General features: G+C 48.3%; 1 protein-coding gene across 1 annotated transcript in view; it reads left to right on the forward strand.

Annotated features, from left to right (window-relative positions):
• LOC140198210 (early estrogen-induced gene 1 protein-like) overlaps positions 1-10,183 on the forward strand; it is a 42,081-nt gene extending 31,898 nt beyond the window's left edge. The window contains exons 7-11 of the mRNA XM_072259249.1: positions 448-546; positions 2,514-2,691; positions 5,965-6,086; positions 7,115-7,184; positions 8,438-10,183. Of these exons, the coding sequence (XP_072115350.1) occupies positions 448-546; positions 2,514-2,691; positions 5,965-6,086; positions 7,115-7,184; positions 8,438-8,483 (515 nt within the window). The 3' untranslated portion in view covers positions 8,484-10,183. The remainder of the gene's footprint in view (positions 1-447; positions 547-2,513; positions 2,692-5,964; positions 6,087-7,114; positions 7,185-8,437) is intronic.
• The last annotated feature ends 487 nt before the right edge of the window (positions 10,184-10,670 follow it).

A 10,670-nucleotide genomic window follows, 5' to 3' on the forward strand; every position in this document is an offset into this window, starting at 1 on the left:
GCCACCTTGTGGAGACACCTGTGCCTTTCACCCTTTTGTGTGGTGGGGTAGCACCCTCTCTCTTGCCTTATAACACAAGAGGACAAGAAGTCAGAACGATCCCATTAGTCCTATCCCCTGACTTGTATCCCTGTTTTCCTGTTAACCATCTCCCTCGTGTGACCCTCAAGCTGATCCTCCTGCCGCCCACCGACCTCTCTACCCCAAGAGACAGTTTCCAGTGGCCAGCAGTCTACTCGGTCTTGATCCGGGACATGGGAGTGGGGTGTTCAAAACAAAAAAGTGCCAGAGGTGGGGATCGAACCCTGGAACTGTGGGACGGCTACAGCACCACCCACTGCGGAGCTCTCCCCCTCCCTTGCTGCTTATTCCCTGGCACTGCCACAGCCCCTCCTGCTCTCATTGTAACCTCTGTTTCCCGCTCCCCCTCCCCGGGCGTCGGTGAAGATCTGGACAGTGCAGGTACACCTCCGGAAGAGAGCGGCTACAGCCGGCGGACAAGGAGCTCCACCTCCAGCTTCGGCAGCCTCCATTCCAAAGTCTCCGGTGAGTGGATCCCAGGAATGCGAGAAAACTTACAAGGATGCTGTTGGGACTTGAGGACCTGAGGTCTGTAAATGCAGACGTCCCCAACCACCGGTAGCGGCCCGCAAAGCGTGTGCTACCGGGCCGCGAGGAAACGATATGAGTCAGCTGCACCTTTCCTCGTTCCCTGTCACGCACTGTCGAACTTGCAATAACCTACCAAATCATACCAAATAACGCATAAAACCTAAAATAACACTAACATATAGTAAAAGCAGGAATGATGTGATAAATACACAGCCTATATAAAGTAGAAATAATGTATGTACAGTGTAGTTTCACTTAACAGAATCGGGAACATTAAGTCAAAACCGATTTGTAGAGAGGAAAAAAAAATTGGCACGTACATGTATGCACGCGTCACGTATGCACACGTCACGCATGCACACACAGGTGTCCACGCAAGGCTTCATGATTATGATAGTCTTTATCGGGGAAAACACAAGTGTCCCGTATTTGACAGGTACTTTTGTCCCTTATTTGGGAGTGAGAAAGTTGGCAACCCTACTTGAACACCACCCCCCCCATCCCCCGTCAGCCGGTCCGCAAGAATACTGTCAATATTAAACCGGTCCGCGGTGCAAAAAAGGTTGGGGACCCCTGTTTCAGGGAAATGTTGAATGTTGAAACTTTACTCCCTGGAGCTTAGGGCAGTGAGGGGAGGTTTGGTGGAGGTATACAAAATTGAGGGGTACAGATTCATGGAGGTTTTGGGAGAACTAGAGGCTATAGGTTAAGGGTGAAAAGTGAAATATTTAAGGGGACATGAGGGGGGCTTCACATGGAGGGTGGTGGGAGTGTGGAACGGGCTGCCAGTGGAAGTAGTGGACGCGGTTTTGAGGAACATTTGTGCAAAGTTTGGATAAGTACATGGATGGGAGAGGCATGGAGGACTATGGTCCAGGTGCGGATAGGCAGAGTAACAGTCCGGGGTGGATTAGATGGGCTGAAGGGCCTGTTTCTGAGCTGCCTGTGGGACGGAACGGATGGGAATAGGTCTTTGGCTGGAGTGCAGAAGCAGATGTTGACCCAGCCTTTGGGATTCTGGATGGAATTGGCAGAGGAGGTGCTGGGTGGTGGGTCAGTGGTGGTGACCAGGACTGGGGACCTTTATTAGAGAATGTGCATGGATGCATCCACACAGGAATTCAGGGGGGGGACATAGAACAGCACAGGCCCTTCAGCCCACAATGCTCATGCTGTACACGATGCCAAATTAAGCTATAATAGACACAGGAGATTCTGCAGAGCCTAGAAATCCAGCGTAACACACGTAAAATACCAGAGGAGCTCGGCAGGTCCGGCAGCATCTACAGAGAGGAACAAACAGTGGACGTTTTGAGGCCCGAGTCTTCATCAGGCCTGGAAAGGAAGGGAGTAAATACCAGAAAAGACGATGGTGGGGAGAGGAGGAGTACAATCTGGAAGGTGATAGGTGAGGGAGAAGAAGGTGGGTGGGTAGGGGATGAAGTGAGACGTGTGGCAGTGGTGGCGAGCACATGATTGAGGGGTTGGAGAGCAGCTGAGATTTTTAAAAATATAAATAATTAAAATTTGGGAATCTCTAAATATTATGTAAATCTAGGAAAGTTCATAAAATTCTGTATTTGTACAGAATTCTAATTCATTTTAAAATCTTAAAATCACTTAAAATGTAAAACGATTAATCTGTTTATCCTATTGTCAATGATTCTGTTCAAGTTTGTCATTCAGTGGTACATACTGTATGTACACCACCAAATGAAACAATGTTCCTCAGGACCAAGAAACAGTACACAGTACATACAGCAGTAATACTAGAACATATAATAATAAAATATATCCTGTGCAAATCTGTTAGAATTTATCAAATCTATGCTGGTTAATGTAGCTTTGTGGAGCTTTGCATACTTGGCTGACGTTCTGTCCCGCCTGCTCATTCGCCTCAGGTTATAGTTCCGAGCACTCACGTTGCCTGTCAGAGCCAACCCGAAGGAGGAAGTTCTCGTCCAGTAGCAGTGGCCTGTCGTCAGGGCCCAGCAGTGCAGCTGAAATGGAGGCCACCGCCAGGGAGGTGGTCTTCGAGAAGCCGCCTCGCCCTGTTCGACCCCCTGATCGGTTGTCGAGGTAAGAAGATTGGTGGTAGAGCTGGCAGTGGAGAAAGTACTTAAAATTACAGCGAGATTGTTTTAAGTTCAAACTTACAGTCACACAGAGTACCTATGCTTACGACAGTAAGTACAGTCACAAAATATAATGCAGTGGTCGGCTAATTGGACCATTGGTTAATCGGGGCAGACGCTTATTTCAGACAACTTCAGTGAACAAAATAATTACGAAAGCAGCCAGGATTTTCTTTGTTTATTTAGGGCTCTGTGCTGCCTAATTTGGACGGGAGACCGTTGCCGGACAGTTTCTAACTCGCATCAGTCGTATGCACTTGTGTGTCCTTTAGACACTACATCATGCTTCAGTGAACGGTTTTTAAATAGAGTAATTTCTGTGTGTTTGTGTTCAAAAAGCAGTGTTTTTTTTGTCACTGTTAGTTAGCGAGAAGTGAGCAGTAAGACAATTCAGAACTGTTCTGCTCACTGTGGTTTCAAACGTTCAGGCTTGGAGATGCCAGAAGCACCCTGGAGTTACATTAAAACTAATTCACTATTTCAGTAAGCTAGGAACTACGAAGAATTAAGGTATTGACGATCATCTTGAATGTTACCTTTAGTCCCCACGGGGACACTCGCCTCTCACCTGTAAATCCAAGTAGCCGTTTGCATGTGACAGTAGCCACACCCTTCAACAGGTGAGGGGCGGCGGTCTCCTAGCCTGGCGAGATGGGGGCGTGCCTGTCCTCGCATGTAAAGTCAGCTCCAGTGGTCTGGGCGGATGAGACTTACAGTATCCAACAGCCAGGAAGGTGATTCTGCGACACGACATGGAGAGCGAAGGGCATGGTGAGGCACAGGTCATTCATTGCAACCCCAGTCATGATATCTACTCATACCACTGGACCCGGATTTGTGGTGCAGAGAGAGTGGGACTGCCCCAGTGAAATGCTTTTCCACTTTTTACATACTCTCCCACACAGGTTTCCTGTCATTGTCGGATTTGTCAGACAACCATCAGGAGCATTGGGAGTGTTCTAAGTTGTTATATATTTTATTTAAGAACATAATTTGTTACTCAGTTAAATGGTAGTTTGTCTTTTGTATATCCTTTTAAACTATTTCCATGAAACTTCAGCTAATTGGGACAGCAGCTTGATTGTACTGGTCCTGATGTGTCCCAGTTGACTGGAGTCCAGTGTACCAGCACAAGTCCCTGGTGCATGGCCTGAAGTACATGGGATGTGCTGGAGCTGCGTTTCTGCGAGGACAAGACCTCCTCTCGCAGCGGGTCGGCCGCAGACAACCCAGCTTGTCTTCCATGGAGAAGCAGCTGCACCGGCTGATGTTGGATTTGATGGCTTTGTGGCCAATGTGCTAACAGAGTTGGAGGGGCAGGAAGTGTTGAGGAAGCAAGGAGATTGCAGAAGAACTTGGACACGTTAGGAGAATGGGCAAGGAAGTGGCAGATGGAATATCGTATAGGGACTTGCAGTGTACGGTCATGCACTTTGGTAGAAGGAATAAAGGTGTAGACTATTTTCTAAATGGGGAGAAAATTTAAAAAAATTAGAGGGGCATAGGGACTTGGGAGTCCTTGTGAAGGGTTCAGGATTCACCTAAAGGTTAACTTGCAGGTTGAATTTGAGGTAAGGAAGGCAAATGTAATGTTAGTGTTTATATCAAGAGGACTAAAATGTAAAAGCCAGGATGTAATGCTGAGCCTATATAAGTCGTTGGTTAGACTGCACTTGGAGTATTATGAGCCATTTTGGGCCCCTTATCTAAGAAAGGATGTTCTCGTTTTGGAGAGGGTCCAGAGGAGGTTCATGAGAATGATTTCGGGAATGAAAGTGTTAACATGAGGAATGTTTGATAGTTCTGGGCCTATGCTCCCCAGACCAGTGGTCCCCAACCTCCGGGCCGCGGACCGATACAGTGCCGCGAAGAATGCAGCGGTGGCCGGAATGCACCCAGCACATCCTTAAGAAAAAAGCCGAAATAAGCAAGCTGATTGATTAGGTGCCACCCGGCACGTAAATGTTGGTCTAGATCAGAGGTGACGCAATCAGCAATCACCTCTGATCTGGGCCGACATTTACGTGCCAGGTGGCACCTAATTAATTAGCTTGTTTATTTCGGTTTTTTTCTTAAAGATGTGCTGGGTGCGTCCCGGCTACCGCTGCACCCCTGCATGCTTCGCGGATTGGTATCGGTCGGCAGCCTGGAGGTTGGGGTCCACTGCACTAGAGTTTAATAGAACGAGGGGAAATTTGATTGAAACCTATGAAATATTGATAGGCGTAGATAGAGTGGAGATGGAGAAGATGTTTTCAGTAGTGGAGAAATTTAGGACTAGAGGATGTAGTCTCAGAATAGGACGTCCCTTTAGAATAGAGACGAGGAGGAATTTCTTTATCCCACGGGTAGTGAATCTGTGGCTGAGGAGGCCAAGTCGTTGGGTGTATTTAAAGCACAGTTTGATAGATTTTTGATTAGTCAGGATGCGGGCAGTAGTACTGTGCTGGTGGATCACTACATTACAACAGAAATAAATTTTAAAAAATGCAAAAGAGGAATAGTGAGCTGGTGTTCATGGACCATTCAGAAATCTGATGACAGAGGGGAAGAAGCTATTCCTAAACATTTGAGTGTGGGTCTTCGGGCTCCTGTACCTCCTCCCCGGTGGTGGTAATGAGAAGATGGCGTGTTCTGGATAGTGAGTATCCCTTGTGATGGATGTCGCTGTCTTTAAGATGTCCTCTATGTTGGGGAAGTTTGTGGCTGTGACGCAGCTGACAGAGGCTCCAATCCTTTTCATGATTGTGTGTATTGGAGTCTCCTAACCAGACGGTGATATAACCAGTCAGAATGCTCCCCACAGTACACCTGCTAGAGTCCACAGTGACATACCAAATCTCCTCAATCTCCTAATGAACTATAGCTGCTGTCTTGCCTTCTTTGTGATTACATCAATATGTTGGGCCCAGGATAGCTCTCAGAGATGTTGATGCCCAGGGGCATGAAGCTGCTCACACTTTCCACTGCTGGATCTGCAAAGAGGACTGTGAGTGTTCTCTTGACTTAACTTTCCACAATCAATTCCCTGGTCTTGCTAATGTTGACTGCAAGGTTGTTTTCATTGCATCACCACTCAACCAGCTGATCTATTTTGCTCCTGTACGCCTCCTTGTTGCCATCTGAAAAGTAGTAACTTGAGGGAAGTGCGTGCACGATTCTCCTTGACATTGTCCGGGTTGTTTGCTTCATTAATTTGTGTCTCCCTGCCCCACAGGCGGAAGAACCAGGCCCTCGAGAGTTACCCATCGTGGATCAGTGACACCAGGGTCAATGCGGACGACATCGTGGAGAAAATCGTGCAAACCCAGGACTTCACGGACACCAGCGACTCAGAGGGTAGGTAGCAGCAAAGGAATTGGAATCAACTTCCAATGGGTTTGGGGGGGGTGCATGCTGTTGCCCATTTTAATCAGCTGGTATGGTCGTGTTGCTGGGACTTGAGGACCTGAGTTACAGGGAAAGTTTGAATAGGTAAAGGATTTTATTCCCTGTAGAGAACGAGACATCCTTTAGGCAGAAGGGGATGTATCTGTGGAATTCAGACAGCTGAGGAGGCCAAATCATTGGGTATATTTAAAGTGTAGGTTGCTAGGTTCTTGATTAGTAAGGGTGTCGAAAGTTATGGAGAGGAGGAAGGAGAATGGGGTTAAGAGGGCAGCAGTACAGTGCAGGTGTAACACCAAGTTTCTCCCAGCTAGTGTTAGTGCTGCTGGGCGAGAGGCTATGTTTCTTTGGGGCAAGGGGATCATTGTATTCTCCAGGGTGACAGGGATGGTGCTGTTGGGGAGGAGTTGGAGGATGTGAACCTAGAGTAGAATGTCCAGTTTGTAACAGGGAGGAGAAAAATGTATCCCTCACTAATGTACCAAGATACAGTCAAAGTCAAGTTTATCGTCACGTACACATCTGCACAGGTGCAATGGAAGACCTACTTGCAGGAGCATCACAGGAAACTGGCATTAAATACACAATGTTCACAAGCAAAACAAATTAAACGTTCAGGAGTCTTATAACAGTGGGGTAGGGGCTCTTATTGACCATGGTGGTATGTGTTCTTAAACTTTTGTATCATCTGCCTGATGGGAGGTGGGAGAAGAGGAAACATATGGGGTGGGAGGGGTCTGTATTACTGAGCCCGCGAGAAGGGGAGGCCATTTTGTGCGATGGACTGGGCTGCGTTCACAACTCTGCAGTTTCTTTTCATCTTGGTCAGAGCAGTTTCTGTGTCAAAGGTGAGTTGTGTGTGGGTGAGGGGGGGAGGAGAACAGTGTTGTGGGGTTTGTGATGGGGGTGGGGCTGTAGTTTGCGCTGTGCTGAGCTGGTGCGTCCTCACCGCCTCGCTGACCGTGGCTGGTGTTTTGCAGAGAGCGGACTGCAGCTGTTCGTGGGCCGGGACGGATCAACCTTGTTTGGTGGCGTGCAGCTGAGTAACAGGTGAGATCTCCGCCCCACGCTCCCCGTCACCCTGTCTGCGTTTCCATCCAGTCCGTGGGACCCACGTAATGTCGCCTCTGTCGGGGAGGGGGAAATCAGAGGACAAGGGGGGTCCCGCCATCCGACCTTGCCAATTCTGTCTGCCCCATTTCATCACCGCCCCTTGTCATATCATCCAACCCTGCCCATCCTGTCATGTCACCTTACGTCCCCTTTGGTGTTCTGTCTGACCATTCCCCACTCCTCCCTCCTGTCTGTACCGAATGTGAAGCCAAATTAAACTAATACTCTTCTGCCTGCACGTCATTTTAAGGACAGTTTCTTTATTTGTCATATGTACATCAGAACAATACAGTGAAACGGAGGGATTCTAGGAAAACTGGTGCATAGTTCCCTGAAGGTGGAATCTCATATGGATAGGGTGGTGAAGAAAGCTTTTGGTATGCTGGCCTTTATAAGTCAGAGCATTGAGTATAGGAGTTGGGATGTAATGTTGAAATTATACAAGGCATTGGTAAGGCCAAATTTGGGGTATTGTGTACAGTTCTGGTCACCGAATTATAGGAAAGATGTCAACAAAATTGAGAGAGTACAGAGAAGGTTTACCAGAATGTTACCTGGGTTTCATTTCCTAAGTTACAGAGAAAGGTTGAACAAGTTGGGTCTTTATTCTTTGGAGCGTAGAAGGTTGAGGGGGGACTTAATAGAGGTATTTAAAATTATGAGGGGGATAGATAGAGTTGACGTGGATAGGCTTTTTCCATTGAGAGTGGGGGAGATTCAAACAAGAGGACATGAGTTAAGAGTTTAAGGGCAAAAGTTTAGGGGTAACATGAGGGGGAACTTCTTTACTCAGAGAGTGGTAGCTGTGTGGAATGAGCTTCCAGCAGAAGTGGTTGAGGCAGGTTTGATGTTGTCATTTAAAGTTAAATGGGATAGATATACGGACAGGAAAGGAATGGAGGGTTATCGGCTGAGTGCAGGTCGGTGGGACTAGGTGAGAGTCGGCATGGACTAGTAAGAGTTCGGCATGGACTAGAAGGGCTAAGATGACCCGTTTCTGTGCTGTAATTGTTATATGGTTAAATGATCCCATAGTTCCTGCCTCTTTGGCCATCCCAGTGCACCCTGGCCTAACTCTCTCTCCGTGCTGCAAAACAAATACGTGAGGATTTTGAACACAGTTAGGAAATGTCTCTCCCTGGTCTCATTCATCCCATCTCACTGCCGTTCTCATTTTTCCCCCCACCCAGGCACTCTGTGAGTGACTACATGCCAGTCATAATTGGCAGTCGCTGAAATGGAAGACCATCGTGGGATCGTGCTGTGCGCCTGTCCCAGTTTCCGGGCAAGCATCGATTGGGGGGGGGGGGGGGGGGTGGGACTGCCGACCAGAAGGAGGGCAGGCTGGGGTTGCGGGTACAGCCGGTTCCTTGCATCAGCCAAGTGGGCCAGTAGGAAGCTGGGTCTCCTGCAGACCTCACCCAGCCACGACAGGCTGGTGCTTTCTTTCGGCTCCTGAGCTCCCTGGGCTGGCCGAGGGGGTCGGGGGTCGAAGGAGAATGAATGTCCATGATCGACACTAGGTACGGCAGATGCTGGAAATCTGCAGAACACACACACACGCGCACACACACAATGCTGGAGAAACTCAGCAACTCGGCCTGCATCTCTGGAGGGGGGTAGGCAGAGACCCTTCGTCAGGATTGGAAAGAAAAGGGGCAGAGGCCAGAATAAAAAAGTGGCGGGTCTTTCTCATTAATTGCCCATCATTATCTCCCTCTGCTTCCTGTCTGATCAGATTCCTCCTTCAGCCTTTTACCTCTTCTACCTATCACTCCCAGCTTCTTAGCATCTAGCATCTTCCCTCTTTCTCCCCCCCCCCCCCCACTTTCTTATTCGAGCTTTCTCCTCCTCTTTTCCGGTCTCAATGATGGGTCTTGCCTCAAAGTGTTGACTGTTTATTCCCCTCCATCTATTCTGCCTGACTTACTGGTTTGATATTTTTGTATGTGATGCTGAATGTCTGTGGGTTTCTGGACAAGAGGCCAGACTTCTGGCCTATTAACCGGAGACACTGGTTCAGATCCCACCGTGCTATTCGAGCTAACTCAATTCAGGATAATTTATGTAAAGTGTGTACTTCTCAAAACACTTAATTTCTGTAACCATTACGCAACTGGATTGCTGGTCTTAATCGCTCTAGCGGGTTCACTCGCGAGGCCTGGCTAGGACCTCAGCCACAGTGGTCGAGGGCAGATTACCTCCTCCCTCAGTCCAGGGGTAAATAGGGATCAGAAATAAATGTGATAATAATGACCACTTCCCCTTCACTGAGGGACTCAAATCTAAATAAGAATGATATTGCTCAGGAAGTGGTTGTCTCTTCAGCCCATTGCCCAAACTAGCTCTTTGGCAGAGCCATTGAACTAGTTCCCTTCCACCTGCTCTTCCTTGGAGCTTTTTGTCCCATTCTTTAAGTCAGTGGACTGGAGACAATAGGAAAACTGTATTCCAGCAGAAAGGAATTTACTCCCTCACCCCCCCTCCCATCTCTCTGATCCAGCATTACGATTCAGCCAGGCACACCAACATGGTCAGTGTGATGGTCCTTTTGGCTAACTTTAACTGTATTTGCAGGATCCTGCCAACGTTGTCCTTTAGACTGGTGTAACTTGTGGGTCTCCAGTTGGGTTAGCTTGGTGAATAAGCCAATTTTGCACCTTTCTTGCTCTGGAAGTCCAAGCAGAACCTGCAGGGGCTTCCAATGTAGGTACAGGAAACGGCCTGTGCCCGAGCTCAAATGTGTCTGTTGCCATGGTGCTGAGCACTGTGGCCTGGAGCTCGGCGAGGATGTTTGGGAGAAGAAAAAGCTGGCCGTGTGCACAGCCCGGAGTGAAGTGCCTGGGAATTGACAACTGTGTACGGTTTGGGGGTGGTGTGGATGGAAAATGTGTATTTAACACAAGGATGCAGATCTTAATATATTTTGATATGCAATTCATTGCGTGCGTGTGATTTGTCAACTCATTTTGCACTGAGGGGTGTGGGAATGTCGGCAAGCTGTTCATTGGCCGAGGCACTAAGGAAATGCAGAGGGTGTTTGGAAGTGTCAAACCACACCAAGTTCTATCAGTCTTTGTACCCCATGACTGGGTCATCCCTGGGGTTGATCTCCAGTGCCCAAACTCTCTTTTCACCCCCCGCCTCCACACCTTGAGTCAGGGTCACACAGCACAGACAGATCCTTCAGCCCCACGCCTCTATACACACCAGCTGGCACCTGTCAATACTCAATGGTCATACCTTGTCAGTATGGGGCACCCAAGCAACACAAGGGAAGTGGGTACGATTTGCAATACAGCCAAGTCAAGATACAAGATCTCAGCCCAGTTGAGGCCACCAGGCCACTGGAGCTGGGTGTATATTGCACAGTATCATTTGGGTTTTTCCAATCAAATTGGTGGATGCACTGGGGGCAGCCTG

Source organism: Mobula birostris, chromosome 5, assembly GCF_030028105.1.
Source record: "Mobula birostris isolate sMobBir1 chromosome 5, sMobBir1.hap1, whole genome shotgun sequence".
NCBI lineage: Eukaryota > Metazoa > Chordata > Chondrichthyes > Myliobatiformes > Myliobatidae > Mobula > Mobula birostris.